This window comes from Trichomycterus rosablanca, chromosome 8 (genome assembly GCF_030014385.1).
Source record: "Trichomycterus rosablanca isolate fTriRos1 chromosome 8, fTriRos1.hap1, whole genome shotgun sequence".
Taxonomy (NCBI): domain Eukaryota; kingdom Metazoa; phylum Chordata; class Actinopteri; order Siluriformes; family Trichomycteridae; genus Trichomycterus; species Trichomycterus rosablanca.
This window is the reverse complement of record NC_085995.1, coordinates 25033242-25053411: the sequence shown is the minus strand read 5'-3', so window position 1 is coordinate 25053411 and position 20170 is coordinate 25033242. Positions and strand designations below refer to the sequence as shown.

Genomic DNA, 20170 nt, shown 5'->3' with positions numbered 1-20170 from the left:
AGTTCTACCCACTGAGCCACCGTGCCACCCATGTATGTATGTATGTATGTATAAATAGATAGATAGATAGACAGACAGACAGACAGACAGATAGATAGACAGACAGACAGACAAACAAAATCATCATAAGTAATAGTACACCCTACTCACAGTATAAAAACAAATACCTGCATGATAACACACTACAACAACAGGACCTGAGGGTACATATGTAGATGTAATTTGGTATAAAGAATGGATTATAAAGTCATCTACAAGTCTTTCATCTAATTAGTTTTCCGTTACTGTTAAAGAAGTCTACGATTGCTTCACCCTTTACATGTTTGAGTATTCCTAGATCGCTTTGCTTTCAGCATATGATCTGTACTGTCTCATTATTCCATTTATTTTCGTCCTGCTTCCACCTTTCGTCAGCTTCCACCTCATCATTACAGCAAGCCAGCCATTAAAATACATTGAAGTAAAGGTTTACAACATCTATTATTTATTAACAAACATTAACAAATTATTACAATTATTTATTAACAACATTTAACAAATGTGCTCACTCAGTTGCTCACTGACACCTAAGGACAATTTAGTTACCAATGCACATATTTAATACGTAAGGAAAAACACAGACTGAACATATTTACAACTAATTCGATTCGGCTTTTTAACAAACCAATTTGTTATCTTTGATTTGTGATTTGTATCACAGTTTACACACAGAGCTTTAATCACTATCTACAGTATATTGCAGTGTGTAATTGAAAGAGCCAAACATAGGTAGACACATTTATCACAGAATGGTATAACTAAATAAAACAATATCATCATATTGCCCAGCTTAGTTATTCCAGCAAGTTATTCCAATATAAGTCCATGTAAAGATTTACTAAGGGATAAGAATTGTATATTTAATTGAATTCATGACAGCTACAAGCACTAATACCACCACTGATTTAGGGAATTTTAATAGAAATAATATGAGTGTCAATGGTTAATTGTTAACTAACAATAAAGTCACTGTTTGACTAATGTTGTCGATGTCATTTACATAATTTTCAGCCATCAGTGCATATGAGCAAGCAGTAATTTGAACAATGTCATGCATTTATAATATTTGAATAATAAACGTTGGAGCTAAAAGGCATTAAAATCACAAACAAAAGCTGTTTTGTTCATTTCTGCTCATGTAGAACTATCTCGCTATTTTTTTAATTATGTTGATATTGTGCATAAGGCTGGAGTGTAAAAGTAAAACACATCATATAGATTTAATATATGAATGAATGAATGAATGAATGAATGAATGAAAAATAACATACGCTGTTGCATACAGATCACAGCTTAGCGCTTCACATTGTAGTTTTTGTACTTTAACAAGCGAATGAAACAGGGATACACAGGTAACAATGGTTTAAAAATAACATTTTATATGAATTCTGCAGTCATACTGTATAATAAAATACATTTATAACAAAATTTAGAGCAGAGGTTCTCTTTCTTTATCTTTTAGACCAAGCAGCACCGCTACAACGACACACACACCTCAAGAACAATTTACAGAATACAACAGAAATGAGTACACCCATTATAAATATCACTACTATTGAATTAAATGACTAATGTTAGGTTACTTTTAACAGTAGGATATATGCTGTTTATTAATTAATAAAAACAATCAGGTCAAACACACAACATTAAAAAAAATTATATATTAAAAAAAAAAATTGAAACAAAAGTGAGTATACCTGTGCTACAATTACCAATTAAGGCTAAATACTTGTGCCCTGGTACACCACTGGCCAAATCATTTATTATTGCTTGACTGCTTGTCTGTTTGTTGGGCAAAATAAGCTATTAACATCAGAATTGTCTTAATTTTGTGTGAGGTGTATAGCTTATGTGAGATGTGTAGTCCATCATGAATTGTCTGTAAAAGTACAAAGTAACCAAGTTTCACAAAGATGAAAAAGGGTACATGAACATTGGTAAGCATCTAAACATCAGCTGAAACACAGGAGTAACAGTTATTATAAAGAACAGCAAGCAGCATGTCTAAAAAAAACAGGCACTGCATATCACCTGCCTAATATGATGACTTGTGGAAGGTCTCAAAGCAGCACATGATGGCACTCTCTAAAAGGGAATTAAATACAGTTGTGAAACAGTCAATAAAGACTACCAGTCTGCAGTTGCCCTTGCAAAGGCTCTTGGACTCCAGGAAACCACAGTGAGAGCCGTTATCTACAGAAGTGGCTTTACTTGGCTCAGTTAATGTCAGATTTTAAAATGGTATTCATGTATTTTAAACAAGATCAACGGTGGTGATGGTGATGGACCCACATATTAATAAATATTTTGATTACAAATCTATTTTATTCACCTGTGCTTGAAAAGGTGCAAAATGTCTCTGCATTGTATATACACAATTCCTAATAAATGTTGGATTTTCGGCGATTTTCTTTTTTAACTTAACGTACAAACAAATTTTGGATTACGAACTGAACGCGTGATGTCACAAACAAGTTGACCCCGACGGTCTCTCTCTCTCTATAGAGTAAGCGACAGCGGGCAGTGTTTTTCTGGTGTTTTCTTTATATTTTGTAAAATTCAAAATCAAAATGGCCCCAAAGAAGGTGCAGAGAAAGCTTAGTGCTGAGAAAATGAAAACATCTATTACTATTAGTAGTACAGTATGAAAGTTATTGTTGTTTCTGGTAGATACATTTGATAAAAAAAAGAAGGAAATGTATTATGGTGTATGGTACAGCACAGTACTGTACTGAAATGTGATGTGTGTTTTTTATGTACAGTATAGTACTAATGTGTATTGTTCCTTATTATTGTTTATTACAGTATTATCTATTCTATAATTTAAGATTTAAGGGAATATATCCTTGTATTTATAACAGAAAAAAGACATTAGAAAGGTTAGGTAAGGGGGTAGTTTGGGAGGTCTGGCACAGATTAATTCTATTTACATTATTTCTTATGGGAAACATAGGTTTAACTAACATTTTGACTTAAGAACAGCCCTTTAGAACCAATTAAATTTGTACGTCAAGGGTCTACTGTACGTGTTTTTAATCACTATACCAATTAACATGAACCAACCATAGCATTTGTCTATTGTTGTTCTGACACATGTTTTAAGCAATAAATAACCTGGTCACTTTTGTAAACATTTCAATGCACATGTTGTTGGGGAAATGAGGGTTTATGGACAAAACCTTTTGCCAGTTACAACTATTGCTGAATATTAATGTATTTATGCATACTGATGAAATAACTACTACTTATTTTAGATAGAGACTTATTTAAGTGGAACTCTGTTTACGTGTGTAGTAAATTGTAAGTCATTTTCAAAAAGAGTCAATTCATTCATTTGATTCATTAAAATTAATGAATGCTTTTTAGTATAAGTCATTATAAATATGGTTATAAATGTACACTTTACTGTAAAGCACATTAAGATGATTATCAGGTATTATTTTAAAGGTCTGTAATTGTAACCAATACAAAAATCCAATATCGTATTAAATCAGTTAAGTTCCAGCAGAGGTGGTCAGCTGTTCAAGGTTATTACTCTTGTTTAAACAACTGTGATGGACTTTCTCCCTAGTCAATGTTCTCAGGTTCAGTGCTAACAAACCCCCCCACACACACACACAAAACTACGGCACGGACAATTATACATTATAAGCCCAAAGGATCCTTTTGCTGATCACAGAATCAATATGTGACTAGAATGGACCAATAATCAATAAACAGTGCAATGAATTTAAAGCACTTATGTCCTTGAGACACTGGGCAGAGTCGTCCAGCTTTTACATTCTGTTACAGACTCGTGAGATAACTAAGCAGCCATCAGCCTTGTCTTGTCAGCTTTTAAACACGTTCACTTTTGGTCTTACAGATGAACTATTAAGACATGCCCATATCTCAAAAGACCAGAACTATTATTCCATAATTAATTAATTATATTGTTTGTTCATTTATTTACACAAATTACTTTGTCCAGGTTTGGGGCCTGGTGGGTCCACCACCTCATGGATCCACAGGGTGCATGGCAGCTGACTAATCCCCTTATTTAAACCTACTTATTAAAGTGGAGTAGACAGAGAAAAACAATGCTATACTGACAAGGTGAGAAAAGTCTGTGTCTGTGCCTGACATGATATATATTAAATATTATATATTAGATATTATACAGTGCCTTGCAAAAGTATTCAGCCCCCTTGAACTTTTCAACCTTTTGCCACATTTCAGGCTTCAAACATAACGATATGAAATTGTAATTTTTTGTGAAGAATCAACAACAAGTGGGACACAATCGTGAAGTAGAACGAAATTTATTGGATATTTCAAACTTTTTTTAGAAATAAAAAACTAAAAAGTGGGGCGTGCAATATTATTCAGCCCCTTTACTTTCAGTGCAGCAAACTCACTCCAGAAGTTCAGTGAGGATCTCTGAATGATCCAATGTTGACCTAAATGACTGATGGTGATAAATAGAATCCACCTGTGTGTAATCAAGTCTCCGTATAAATGCACCTGCTCTGTGACAGTCTCAGAGTTCTGTTTAAAGCGCAGAGAGCATCATGAAGACCAAGGAACACACCAGGCAGGTCCGAGATACTGTTGTGGAGAAGTTTAAAGCCGGATTTGGATACAAAAAGATTTCCCAAGCTTTAAACATCTCAAGGAGCACTGTGCAAGCGATCATATTGAAATGGAAGGAGTATCAGACCACTACAAATCTACCAAGACCCGGCCGTCCCTCTAAACTTTCAGCTCAAACAAGGAGAAGACTGATCAGAGATGCAGCCAAGAGGCCCATGATCACTCTGAATGAACTGCAGAGATCTACAGCTGAGGTGGGAGACTCTGTCCATAGGACACAATCAGTCGTACACTGCACAAATCTGGCCTTTATGGAAGAGTGGCAAGAAGAAAGCCATTTCTCAAAGATATCTATAAAAAGTCACCTGGGAGACACACCAAACATGTGGAAGAAGGTGCTCTGGTCAGATGAAACCAAAATCGAACTTTTTGGCCACAATGCAAAACGTTATGTTTGGCGTAAAAGCAACACAGCTCATCACCCTGAACACACCATCCCCACTGTCAAACATGGTGGTGGCAGCATCATGGTTTGGGCCTGCTTTTCTTCAGCAGGGACAGGGAAGATGGTTAAAATTGATGGGAAGATGGATGGAGCCAAATACAGGACCATTCTGGAAGAAAACCTGTTGCAGTCTGCAAAAGACCTGAGACTGGGACGGAGATTTATCTTCCAACAAGACAATGATCCAAAACATAAAGCAAAATCTACAATGGAATGGTTCACAAATAAATGTATCCAGGTGTTAGAATGGCCAAGTCAAAGTCCAGACCTGAATCCCATCGAGAATCTGTGGAAAGAGCTGAAAACTGCTGTTCACAAACGCTCTCCATCCAACCTCACTGAGCTCGAGCTGTTTTGCAAGGAAGAATGGGCAAAAATTTCTGTCTCTCGATGTGCAAAACTGATAGAGACATACCCCAAGCGACTTGCAGCTGTAATCGCAGCAAAAGGTGGCGCTACAAAGTATTAACGCAAGGGGGCTGAATAATATTGCACGCCCCACTTTTCAGTTTTTTATTTCTAAAAAAAGTTTAAAATATCCAATAAATTTCGTTCCACTTCACGATTGTGTCCCACTTGTTGTTGATTCTTCACAAAAAATTACAATTTCATATCGTTATGTTTGAAGCCTGAAATGTGGCAAAAGGTTGAAAAGTTCAAGGGGGCTGAATACTTTTGCAAGGCACTGTATATCTATACTCCAGGCTTTAAATGGTACTGTGTCCGGGCTTTAAATGGTACTGTTGCTCGCTGTTTTTTGTGTGTTGAATTGGCCCAACACCAGCAACCCGGCAGTGGTGGGGTTTCAACCAGCGATCTGGCAGTGATGGGGTTTGAACCAGTGATCTTCTGATTACTAGTCCAGTACCTTAACCGCTGGGCTACAACTGTGAGCACAGGTCCCAACAGAAGACGACAGTCTACCTCATGTCACCCTCATGGAGTGAGCTGGAATGTTGGAATGATGTTTTATCCTGGAGGAGCCAGACCTGTGTGTGAAAGGGCTGTGGATACCGCCTCACTTTACCAGTGGTGACAAGAACACTATAATCAGTATAAGAAGTGAGTAATTGAATGTGGCAAATCCATTACCTTTTTGGAGTGGTGTTGCTCTCACCTCTCCAGTGCACCTTTTGTCACTTTTATTTGCACCAAAGCATGTAAAAGTGATTCACAATCTCTTATACTTCCTAACTGGACAAACTGATGTCCCTTAGTTTAACTGACTTTTTGTGTTATACAGTGATTATCATGTTTCCTTAATTTATGATCAGTATATGTGCAGTTGCAAGTGACTTTCAACTGTCAGCTGTTTGCAATAAATCAATCAAACAATTCAAATAGCTCAACACAACGAATATAACAACTGGTTTCTCTATATACACACTGTTAGACCATGCCTGCACAGGTTTTTCTTCCACCTCCCATAAACATGCTGAAGGACCTACAGTCTACAGAACTACAGTCTGGACCAACTAGGGTTGAATCCTGGTGCTAACACCCAGTCAGGCATCCACACAGACATGCAGACAGGCTCTGCAATAGATTGGTGTCCTGTTCATGGCACATGGCTTGACATTGGGTTTTATTTAAGGCAAAGTCCCTAAGAATAATCCACAAGTCAAAAGCAGAAGATCAAACTAAAAACAGTAACATGAGCAAATGACAGGAACTAGAAACTACAACCGGGATAATAAGACTCGAATCATGAAAACAGGACAGGAACAGAACACAGGTACATAAATCAAAATTACATTAAACCTTCACACCTCAGACAGTCGATACTAGGCCCCAAACAAATGAACATGAGGAATAGCAATACACAAACTAATCAGTAAGACAGTGATGAAGAGGTGTATACAATAACTGGGAACAAATAAAAAATATTGGGCACAGACGGGGCGTCAAGCACAGACATGAAAACAAATTAGAGTGCATGAGGAGGAGACTGGGAGAGGCTGGGGAGGATGTGACATCCAACTTCTTAGATAAGTCTGAGTGTGTGTGTGTGTGCTGTGAACTACACTGCCTGGCCAAAAAAAAGGTCACACACTCTAATATTTGGTTGGACCGCCTTTAGCTTTGATTACGGCACGCATTCGCTGTGGCATCATTTCCACAAGCTTCTGCGATGTCACAACATTTATTTCTGTCTAGAGTTGCATTCATTTTTCCCCAATCTTTATGCTCCCGAGCAAATTGAAGCCGTTGTTGCCGGTTAGCCTCACTGACAAGTGGTATTCTTAAGGCTACACAGCTGTTTAGTCCCAATCCCTTGAGTTCCCTTCGCATTGTGCATGTGGAAATGCTCTTACTTTCACTATTAAACATATCCCTGAGTTCTACTGTAGTTTTTCTACCATTTGATTTCACCAAACATTTAAGTGATTGCCGATCACGATCATTCAAGATTTTTTTCCGACCACATTCCTTCCTCGAAGATGATGTTTCCCCACTGTCCTTCCACTTTTTAATAATGCGTTGGACAGTTCTTAGCCTGATTTTAGTAGTTTCAGCAATCTCCTTAGATGTTTTCTCTGCTTGATGCATGCCAATTATTTGACCCTTCTGAAACAGATTAACATCTTTTCCACGACCACAGGATGTGTCTTTCGACATGGTTGTTTAACAAATGAGAAGCTTCTCACTGCATCAGTTAGGGTTAAATAACTTGTTGCCAGCTGAAACAATCACCCATGCAGTAATTATCCAATGGGAGGCTCTTACCTATTTGCTTAGTTAAATCCAGGTGGTGACTTTTTTTTTGGCCATGCAGTGTATGTTTTCTATATATGTTCATGTATTTGGCTGCATTTATCCATCCCTCAGTTCTTCCTACACTTCCTCTCCCTGCCTCTGAGAAGCTCCCCATTCACTATAAATTAGTAGTAATACAAGTGATTCTGACTCAGGGTCTGTCTGAAAATCTAGTGGCTACTGGCAACCTGAAGTATGCCAGCTAACATCTCCCTCCATGTACTAAAAATGTATTTTTTTTCGAATTTGCAAATAAATGACGCTTGTACACCTTTATACAAATTAATAATTAATATTAAATCAATATAAATGTATTTACATTTATCCGCATTTATCCACCATGTTTGTAATTTTTTGACACACTGAATGCTGGGACTGCCTTCACCACTAAGGAAGCATCGAATGCTCCCTTGTTATTCAGTCAGTTTATAGCTTCGAAATTAGGCACCCTAGTAGGCAGCATTTTAAGGTATCTAAGAATTTAGACAGCCTTCTTCTCAGGAGCACGCATAGGAGGATGTAAAATGCATCTATGTAGAGAGCTCACAAGGTTTTCAGACAGACCCAGTGTCATTAAGAAAATACTGTTGCAGTAAGACCACAGGATTAGTCATGGTATACCCGATTGTCCCCTTTGCGCATTGTATAGTGTTGAATCTTTGTGACAGGGTGAAATCAGTAGACGCTTATTCTTTACAGTGATTTTCTGCTATCCGCTTTACTTGTGAATGGGTATTTTCAGCGCTACTATTTTTTTAGAGCACTAATAAGCCATGTCTAATGTTTATAAAGATCAGAGCCATGTAGTTGTACATTTTATAAATTCTGTACAGAGCTGTCCACGGCACTCAGAAGGCTCCAACATTAGTGCTGATGCAGCAGCAAAAACAGAATTGAGCCCCAAGCTAGAAAATAATACACAAGGGAGATATGGGCATGCTTTAATGCAGAGCTGCAATAATTGGCTTTAAGTGCGGCTCATTATGCTATTAGAGCCTGTGTAGAAGGAAATACTAATTAATCCTGTCAGTGCATTCTGTAACACTCAAAACAAAACAAAAAAAATTAAACAGCTTTCTTGCCTGGATACTCCACTCTTCTAACCAATTACCATGCAAGCCAGCTTTGTTCAAAATACAGCTGACAGAAAAAAACGTTATTGAGCTGTGCTGTACTACAAAATACCCGGGCTTTACTGAGATCATGAGGCTTTGACTAGCACAGTTCTCACCTCCTCTACTACCATCATACAGACGTACAGACGTACAGACGTACGTGAGACTCTCAGTAAATAAAGGTGTTCTGGGAATACTAAAATTTAATTCAAATTGAGTTATGGCTTTACTGATTGGAGTGCACTGCTCTGCTGATTCAACTGTTTCAGTGATTAAAAGTGATCCTTCACTGATAATTCGATTGAAGTGCAATCACTTCCCGAGCTGTAGTGATCAATAATAAAGTTGATTGTAATGCTATTGAACTTAATTTCAAAATGTAAATATCCATAAGAGTAAACCTCTTATAATCACTGCATGATGATAATTTCTGCATAAGCAAATGCATAAACAAATCTTCTTGCTTTCTAGTTGGAAAATAAAAGTAAAAGCAATTTACAATAGAATTTGATGCACCGAGATTACATGTAAGCATGTTATGATTGTAACAGTTTTAAATAAAAATGAATTGTAATTATTACAATAATTTTGCTTAATTTAATGCCACTTTCATTTTTGTATATTATATTATACTATTATATTATATTATACTCTTGTATTATATTATACTATTATATTATATTATACTATTATATTATATTGTATTATATTATATTAATTCTATTATGTTAATTATATTACATTGTATTATATTGTATGATATTATATTAAATTATATTATATTATCTCTTTGCCCACATACATAGGAATGGTTTAGAAATGTCTCAGAAACAATGTTTGGACAATGACTCATCAAACAATGAAAAGAGCTGTCCTTAAACTGTTATCATAAATTTAAAATCAAATAATGTTCTTTACAAAATTGATTTTAATGCACCTGTAAGCAATGAGTATAACTTAACAACTGACTAATTAGCAGGGGTGTTCACATACATTTGGCCATATATTGTACAATAAAGTTCATTTTTTTATTATTATTATTATTTTGTCAAAAATTATTGAAATAAAAAAATATTGAATTTAAACCCTTACACAGTAAACTGTGTGTAATGCTTTAAAAATACTGTAAGCTTTATAATTTATAATTATTATTTATAATTACTGCCTGCTTTATATTTAAATCAAATTTTACATTTCCGCACTTTTTATTACTATTATTTTAGCTTCATTTGCAAGTTGCTGTTTTTTTACTTCTTATCGAGATCCCATTTAATTAACCTTTTTATCTGATTAAAAACACTGATTAACATTTACGTGAATTCATTTCAAAAATAAATTAAAGGAGTTAATCATTGATGTCAAAGCTATTACAATGTTGTTTGCATTTGTGTTTTTTAATTACAGTTAGATTTGGTGGAGTTTACAAAACACAAGTATATTTAGGTATAATAATAAGGATATTTATAACAAGGTCTGCTATTATGAATGAATTATGAGAATGTGAAGGGATGTAAAATAAATAACATTATTTCAAATTTATTTGGCCAAAAATTATGTTTTATTATTTTGTCACAGAAATTATATGTATGCATATATATATATATAAATATATATAAATATATATATTTATAATATATATATAAATATATATATATATATATATATATATATATATAAATATATATATTTATATTATACATATTAGCTAAAATATAATAAATTATACTATCTATTTAACAGGACTAAAATACCCAAACAATAATATCAGTATAGTAACTATAACAACAATATAAAAATTATGAAGCCATACAAGAATATCTTATATATCCAAGCTTAAGCTTTCTTATTAAAACTAGATGTAACTTCTTATTTAAAGTCATATTCTTCCCAAAGTACTGGTTTGTTTATACTTAGGCAGGAATACTTATTTAAATACTGGCTCAAAACTCATTATTGCCAGGAAATATTGCCAGTTGTCCTTGACTTTTAATGAAGAACCTAAGTAGTGATTTTAGTATCTAAATAACATGTGCAAAGGTGTTTTATTACCTGTGCAAAGAGCTCATCTGATAAGAACAAATCTAAAATAAAAATCTTTAAATTTCTAGTTTTTTGTTTATGATGCGATGGGAAGGCCAATAAAATGCTGTGGAATTCTATATGGAGCCAAAAGGGCAAACATTTTAAAGCCATCCAAAATTATATTCAAAACCCTGAGCATAAGCAACTTTATTACATGCTCATTTTATATGGACATAAACTCAATTAACTACTGATGGATTGATTTTAATTGCACCTCATCTAATTGCAAGTCACAATTAGGCATTATTTTTCTTTTAGTCAATATATTTTAGTCAGTATATTTTAGATAACTGTGCACAAGGTTTTGCCATCATCACTGCATATACAGTATACAATTTATCTGCTAATACTGCTGACTGTCCACTGCTTTTAAAGGGTGATTAAAAGGCACATTGGGACACATTTTTCTACAAACCAACATGATTAATGCAAACTATCTAATAGATCCATTTTGAAATTCATATTTGAAATTATGATTAATATTTTGTGGATTTTTTTCCACATGACTCCTTCACAGCCTCCACTTCTTATGCACAACGACTCACTGATGGCGACCCATTGCAGGAGGACCCACTGACTGACGACAGCCATTCACCCCACATCACTACACAGCCTTCTTCTGACGACCCATTGCTGGAGGACCCACAGGCTGATGACACATCAACTGATGGCCCACATTCCCCCTGGAGGTGACAACGAGCCAGGTGAGGAGACAGCTGGAGAAACTGGGCAAAGCTGCCGGACCGTATGGAATCAGCACGAGAGTACTGAGGGTCTGCGCCACTCAGCTATGTGGGATTCTCCAGCATCTCTTCAACCTAAGCCTCAAACAAAAACGGGTACCAGTGATGTGGAAAACCTCTTGCCTGGTTCCTGTTCCTAAGAAGTCACATACTTCCTCACTTAATGACTTCAGACCAGTGGCCCTCACATCCCATGTCATGAAGGTCCTGGAAAGACTAGTGCTGGCACACCTAAGACCTCAGGTCAGCACCTTCCTAGACCCTCTGCAGTTTGCTTACCAACAGCAGGTAGGTGTGGATGATGCTGTAATCTACTTACTGCAGAGGGCTCATTCCCATCTGGACCAGAACAACACCACAGTGAGAATCACCTTCTTTGACTTCTCCAGTGCATTCAATACAATCCAACCTTACATGCTGGGGGAGAAGATGGAGAACATGCGGGTGGACAAAGCCATGATCGACTGGGTCGATTACCTGTCTGGAAGACCCCAGTATGTGCAACTTGGGACCTACCAGTCTGATCGCCTGGTCAGTAACATCAGAGCACCACAGGGAACTGTGCTCTCCCCCTTCCTCTTCACCCTATACACCACCGACTTCCAGTACAGGTCAGACTTCTGCCACCAAATTTTCTGATGATTGTGTGGTGGTCGGATGTATCAGGGATGGGCAGGAAGGTGAATACAGGGACCTTGTGGATGGCTTTGGCAAGTGGTGCATTAGGAACCATCTGCTCCTGAATGTCTCCAAAACTAAGGAGATGTCCGTGGACTTCAGGAGGAAGAGGAGGACTGTGACCACCCCTGTTACCATCATAGGTCAGCACGTTGAACTGGTGGACACGTACAAGTACTTGGGTGTCTGGCTTGACAACAGACTGGACTGGAGGGCTAACACAGAGGCTGTGTAGAGGAAAGGGATGAGCAGACTCTACTTTCTGAGAAAGCTCAGGTCCTTTAATGTGTGCAGCAAGATGCTGACCGTTTTCTACCAGTCTGTTGTTGCGGGGGCTGTGTTCTTTGCAGCAGTGAGTTGGGGAGGCAGCATCAGAGTGGGAGATGCATAAAAACTTAATAAACTGATCAGGAAGGCTGGCTCAGTCTTGGGCTGCTCACTGGAAGGGTTCGAGTTGGTGGTCGAAAGGAGGTCTGTAAACAAACTCATTTCCATACTGGACAATCCATCACATCCCCTCCATGACCTCCTAATCAGACAGCGGAGCACCTTCAGTAACAGACTCATTCAGCTCCGCTGTAAGAAGGAACGTTACAGGAAATCGTTTGTACCAACAGCGATCTCACTGTATAACTCATCCCCACTGTGCCGAGACATCATCGCTCACTGAGTTAATACCAGGACTATTAGGACAGACTCATGAAGCATGATCTGTCACTCTGTTTATGTCATTGCACACCTCTGTACATTTAATGCCAAGACACTTTTGTAATTTTTCTATTATTATTTTATTTACTTAATACTTTTTCTATTGTACCTTGAGCTGTTGTAATACTTGACTTTCCCTCTGGGATTAATAAAGTGATCTATCTATCTATCTATCTATCTATCTATCTATCTATCTATCTATCTATCTATCTATCTATCTATCTATCTATCTATCTATCTATCTATCTATCTATCTATCTATCTATCTATCTATCTATCTATCCATCCATCCATCCATCCATCCATCCATCCATCCATCCATCCATCCATCTATAAACAATATGTAATACTGAATTAAGAATTGATATTTTATAAAGAAGCAAGACCAAAGTGGAAAATGATCAAGTCCATAAAATATACCACAGGAAGAAGGATATGGTTACATGTTTATTCACTGGTAATTATTCTAACAGTATTTTGTATTACTGCATTGTCAACACCATCAAATAATATTAATATAACAACAGTTGAGCAAGTACAGTAAATAATAGTTTATGTATTATTTATTTGGTATTTAATCAGTATTCATTTAGCCTGCACATGCAATCAAACAGCATTTCTGTGCATGAATAGAATTAAAATCTATTCATGCACAATTAATGTACATATGCAAATAAAGCACAAATATAAAGGTATTTCTTTTTTTTTAGAAATGGCATTTATGATGCCATTGTATCTCATTTCTGCATTAGCAATAATCCAATATCAGTCATACACATGCATTACACCCTTCTCCACTGTGCCCTTTCTAACAGAATGCACCCTCCTCATATCACGACTCAAGCATGGACTAAGTAAAAGCTAACACACACCACAATTAGCAAGATGCAATTCCTAAAAAATGTTGTTTGCGTACAATTTGCATTCATCTGTGTCACGGGCATCGACAGGGTAATCAATGGGTGGTAATAAGTCTGCATGTTGAATGCGGCTGGTGGTGCAGGCTGAGACTGGGGAAAAGATATCAATTAAAAGAACTCGCAAAGTTCAGCAGTGAATGCTGATGCTGCGATATCCTGATTCTGGTTCAGGAATTAATGGTCCATGCAGAATACAAAATAATTGCTGCAAGCCACTATGCAAAAGGAAGGACTGTTTTATGTGGTGCAGTAAAACTACTATAAAACTTTGCATGTTTGATTTATTAGAGAACATAAAATATTATCTTCCAAGCGTATCTATTTTAATAAAGTTTATATGTAAGCCAGCAAGTTATTGTTTGTATAAATATTTTGGATTTTAGCTGACCATTTCTCATGCAGCCTTAATAAAGACAGATCTAAATCTCAGAAGACCGAACCAGAACAATACATTTAAAAACTATATAACACAATATTTCAAACAACAGACTAACACGGGTTAGGCCTATTTATTTCTGTATACATTTCTGTAAACATTTTAATTAAAAGAAGAGCCTATTGTATACCCAATACCAGTAATTCTATTATTTATTATTAAATAAGGACATGAACAGCATTCAGCCCTGACCAGGAATATTTATACAATATTGTGAATCTCTAAAACCATATTTCTCTGACCAACAAATAACATAATAGTGATTTAGGTATTCCAATCCTTGCACAGTTTGATCTATCTGGGTCATCAATTAACAGGCTGTCCATTACTCATGTAGCACTAACAATGACAGATACACCTGCTCATTTTTGTCATTTTCCAGTACATAAAATAATATTCACTGATCAAGAGCTTCAGGTAATTTACCAACAATGGTAATGTGATTGAAAAGGTAAAAATGTGATTCAAGTGACTTTGACCATAGCACAGATGTTCATGTCAGACAGGCTGGTGTATGTCAGAAACTGTCGATCTAGGATTTTCCTGAACAGCAGTCTTAAGAGATTATAGAGAATTGTGCAAAAACAACTAAACAAATAAAAAAACTTCAAGTGAGCGGCAGTTCTGTGGGTAGAAATGCCTCTGTTAATGATAGAGAACAGACAAAAAATAGCCAGTCTGGTTTAAGTTGAAAGAAAGGCACTAGTAACTAAAAGTTTCATTACAATTGTACACTTTAACAGCAGAACAGTGCAAACTGGGAAAGTAGGCTACTAAAGGATTTGAATATTATCTTATTTGGGTTATTTTTTTAATCCCATAAATGCAGCTCACAGATTCTATGTATTCTTATTCAGAATGACATGACATTTTTATACTTTTTGCAGCAGATCATTTAAACCTCTGTAAAAGTGCAGTTGCTATTTGTTTGGCCTGTTTTGGCTAAGTTCTCTTTACATTTGTGAACAGTAAGGGTGAAATGGAGTTTAGAGCCCTTGGAGGGGATTCTATAATTTGACTGTCAGAAAAGGTTTAATCATGCCAGCCTGAACATGTATGCACTGCCCTGGTAAAATCCAACACTGTTTTGACATTATTTTCTTTTTATTATTATTATTATTATTAAGGTAACATTTACTACAGTAAGCAAACTTAATAATGAAGTTTTGATGCACAAAATGTTAATGTACTTAATGCACTTGTTGGCACATTACATTAGATTCAGGCTTGACTGGTTCAAGCTGACAAAAAGGCTATACGTTATGTCCAAGCAGAAACATAAAATTGTAAAATGCACATCAAACCTTGTGGCCCACAGGCTATCACAGCAGAAGACCACCAAGTTTCATGCCTGTCAGCCAAGACCATGAGGAATATGAGTAGAGTGGGAACAGGTTTAACAAAACTGGACAGGTAAAGACTGGAGACACAGTGTTTAGTTTATTTGGCATTAAAAACATTAATTAATGTACCCTAAGTGGGTACATTAATTATGTACCCTCATCTACCTAAGTGGTAGTGGTGTTATAGTGTGATAAAGGTTTTAATGACCCACACCAGCCAAGACCATGAGGAATATGAGTAGAGTGGGCACAGGTTTAACAAAACTGGACAGGTAAAGACTAGAAAAATGCTGTTTAGTTCATTTGGCATTAAAAACATTAATTCATGTACCCAATCTACCTAAGTGGTGGTCGTGTTATAGTGTGATAAAGCTTTTAATGACCCACACCAGCATCTTTATATGTCGAAAATGTACATGTCTTATAATGGCCATTCCAGCAACAGTCCACTTTCTGGAAGTGATACAATGGGAAATTCACAGCATGCATGTACAGTCTAACAATTTGCAGCAATTCCTGTTTCAAGCCAACAGGAACCAAAATCTCTAAGTATGATGGCCAGTGAGAGTATGTACAGTTTACATAGACCTTAGCCACATCCTGACATTTAATCCCAGTATGCATTCCCTCTATTAAGTCAGTTAGGATCACCACTATTTTAATACAATAATACAATAATACTAAATACAATAATTTATTTCAGCTTTCGTCACATTTTCAGTGGCTCAGAAATTCACATACACGTTAATATTTGGTAGCATTGCCTTTAATTTGTTTAACCTGGGTCTAACGTTGCAGGTAGCCTTCCACAGGCAACCCACAATTAGTTGCTGGAATTTTAATTTTCCATGGAATTAAAGTCATGGCTTTGTGATGGTCACTTCATTACCTTTACTTTGTTGCCCGTAAGCCATTTTGACACATTTTGAACTATGCTTGGGGTCATTGTTCATTTAGAACACCAATTCTGCCCAAGCTTTAGATTTCTGTCTGGTGTCTTGAAAGGTTTCTGCAATATCTTTACATAATTTTCCTTTTCAATCATGCTATCTAATTTGTAAAGTGCACCAGTGCTTCCTGCAGCAAAGCACCCTCACAACATGATGCTGCCAACCCAGTGCTTTATGGTTAATATGGTGTTCTTTGGCTTGCAAGTTTCTCCCCCATTTTCTTTATACATACATACAGTTCAATTTTTGCTTTATTATTTATTACTAAGATATTTGTCCTCATGTGCAGCTGCAAACTGTAAGCTGGCTTTCTATGTCAGTGTTTGAGCAGTGGCTTCTTCCTTGTTGAGTGTTCATCTCTAGAAAAAAAGAACACGTCTCCTCTCCTCAACAGTATGATGGCTGGTCCAGTATGTGGTCCAACATGTATTTCATTTTTTGAACAGATGAACGTGGCACCTCCAAGTGTCTAAAAATTGTTTAACTAATGTAAAAGACTTGTGGAGGTCCACAATTTCTTGAGGTCTTGGCTGATTTTGTTTTTATTTTCCCATGATGTCAAGAACAGAGTCAGGTAGGCCTTATAGTTTACTAACTGCCACAGATACAAAGGAGTTTTAATTTATTTCTATTTATTTTTATTTAAAGGCAGAGTCAATTTGGTGTATGTGACCTACTGGATATTGATATAGTGAATTATAAGTGAACATTTGTTGGAAAAAATTTTTTTATTTTAAGTAGATTCCAAACAACTCACTAAATTATAGTTTGTAGACATAGAATCTGTGGCGTCGATGATATTACATTTAATAACCTAAGTGTATGTAAACTTATATACAGTGTTGCGTAAATATGATCTGACCTTTTACCACTTAATAATGTAAGCAGAATAAACAAAACATATTATACAAACACAATCTGAGTATACAACACAAAACATTAAAAAATTAAAAATAACAAATATTAACATTAAAAATAAAAAACAAATTAATTTATTTATTAAACAAAGTCATTTAAGATATTTCTTGTAAAATGTAACTGTCCATTGGTTCCTTTATCTACAAGTTAACAAAAATCTACTGTAAACCAGTATACATAGACAGGCTTGAATTTTGCCAGTAATGTGGATTTTAAATCTCTTAATGTGAAAAATATGTAATATTGTAATTCAATAGAATATAAACAACAGAAATGAATGTGTTACCCTTAATTAACCATATACAATATTATTTTTTAACAAATTGTCTCGAGTATGGGGTGACACAGTGGTGTAGCTGTTGGACCCTTGAGATCTGGGTTCGATTCTTGCTTTTGATCAGTGGCTGTAAAAAGTCTGGCATGTTTTTATTATTTATTTTATTTTTAGTCTGTGTGCTGTTGGGTTTTCTCTGATTACCCCAGTTTCCTCCAACATTTTAAAAGCAGTTTGCTAAATAGTGTGTAATGCCCTAAAAGGGAATTGTGGTCAGTCCAGGTTGTATATCTACATTGCACTGGACCCAGAGCAACCATCATCAGGATGAGTGGTTAGTAAAAATGTAATTGCCCATTGTTTTTTTAATCTACAAGTTTAAAGAATTCAAACGTAAACCAGTTTTCATAGCCAGGCTTAAATTTTGCCAATAATGTGAATTCTAAATCTCTTAGTGTGAAACATCTGGGATATTTGAATTCAGTTTTCCCAACAGAAATGAATTAAACCTGGCTTAACAAAGCACCACCATTTTTTTTACATATTGAATATGACTTGAATATGGGGTGACAGCGTGGTACAGCTGTTAGACCCTTGTGATCTGGGTTCGATTCTTGCTTTTGATCAGTGTCTGTAAAAAGTCCTGTATGTTTTTTCTTCTTCTGTGTCCAGTTGGGTTTCCCCTGAGTACCCCAGTTTCCGTCTACATTTTAAAAACCACAAATGTAGATTACCCTAAGGAGTTTGCTAAATAGTGTGTATTATCACAAATGAAAGGGATTTGTGATCAGTCCAGGTTGTATATCAACATTGCACTGGACCTACAGCAACCTTCATCAGGATGAGTGGTTAGAAAAATAAATGAATGAATGAATGAAAAGAAGATCCACAATATTTATAGCAGGTCTGTAAGTCCTTAGCTTGCATGTACGTAGATGGGTGATCATTGGGCGCTGGTGGTCGCTGTTCTGCTGTACCCGGCTTTAATGAAGCCGCATGAAGCTGCACCTGCTATGGCAAGAATTTATAGCCTATGTATAACAATAGATACTACACACAGCCTATCTAATACATTCCAAATACGTTTGCACATAGACAAAGCTTCCAGATAAGCATAAGCAAGAGTACTGATTGTTACCACGTTACTAATGTGCCTTTTTTCTGTGGTGAGGATGCTTTAAGAGAAATCGAGATGCCCGGGCAGAATATAAAGTAATTGCTTTAATAGGATGTATATATCATACAGTGCTTACCTGAAAAACAGTAGTGTTTCCCATAGGTAAATCCCGAGTGCGCTTAATTTGCACATGCTGCCAGCTGTTAGATCTTTCCTTAACCGAATCCGATTTGATCGATTGGTATGGTATGTAATCTGGTTACCAGATCCGAATGTAAACCAGTGTAGTTTATTTCAATACCCTAGAGCTGATGGAATTAGTTCTCCGCGTGTGGATTGGTAAACTATGGTTCACTCCGCGCGATCCATAACACCGCCAGCTATTGTCGCGTGCTGAATTTCTGCGTGTTCCACACGTGCTTCAGTGTCCGGTTCCAGACAGATCAAACTCTCCAACTCATCAATCAGATCGCCGATTCGAGACAGGTTATAAGAAAGAACTGCATGCACACACGAGGGTTTGTATTCACGCATCCGCCGACGCGCGAGCCGGTGTGTAGCGCGCGCTCGCAGGAACCGGGCCGGTGCGCACCACCGCGCTCGCACTGCTACTCTTCTCTCTTGCGCACTTGTTTCCCAAGGGCGAAGCTTTACTGCTGCAGGAGGCCACTTCTTCCATTGTCCGCTCCACTCACCACGCGCTTTCACTCCTCCCCGGCTCCATGTTTAATCTGTGTAGAATCCAGTCTTTAGTAAGAAACAGAACTACAGTAGAGCGAGCTGGAGAAGCGATACTCAGAGGGTCTCCATACCCGCGCGCTGCTGTATTTCTTACTGCAGTCATTTAGTAAACTCAACAAAGCGCTCACCTATGCGCGCGTGCACACGCCTCCGCGCCAACGCTATTGGTCCGGACTGAGCGAGCGTGCAACGGGACTGCAGCAGCTCCATAAATACTAGCAGTTTATTTATCTATTTAAGTGCCGTCTAGCTTAAGAGATGAAGAAAAATAG

General features: G+C 36.7%; 1 protein-coding gene across 1 annotated transcript in view; it reads right to left on the bottom strand.

The window, feature by feature from the left end:
• Positions 1-19960, bottom strand: part of glra1 (glycine receptor, alpha 1) — a 118348-nt gene extending 98388 nt beyond the window's left edge. The window contains exon 1 of the mRNA XM_063000607.1: positions 19294-19960. Within this exon, the coding sequence (XP_062856677.1) occupies positions 19294-19349 (56 nt within the window). The 5' untranslated portion in view covers positions 19350-19960. The remainder of the gene's footprint in view (positions 1-19293) is intronic.
• Between the last annotated feature and the right edge of the window lie 210 nt (positions 19961-20170).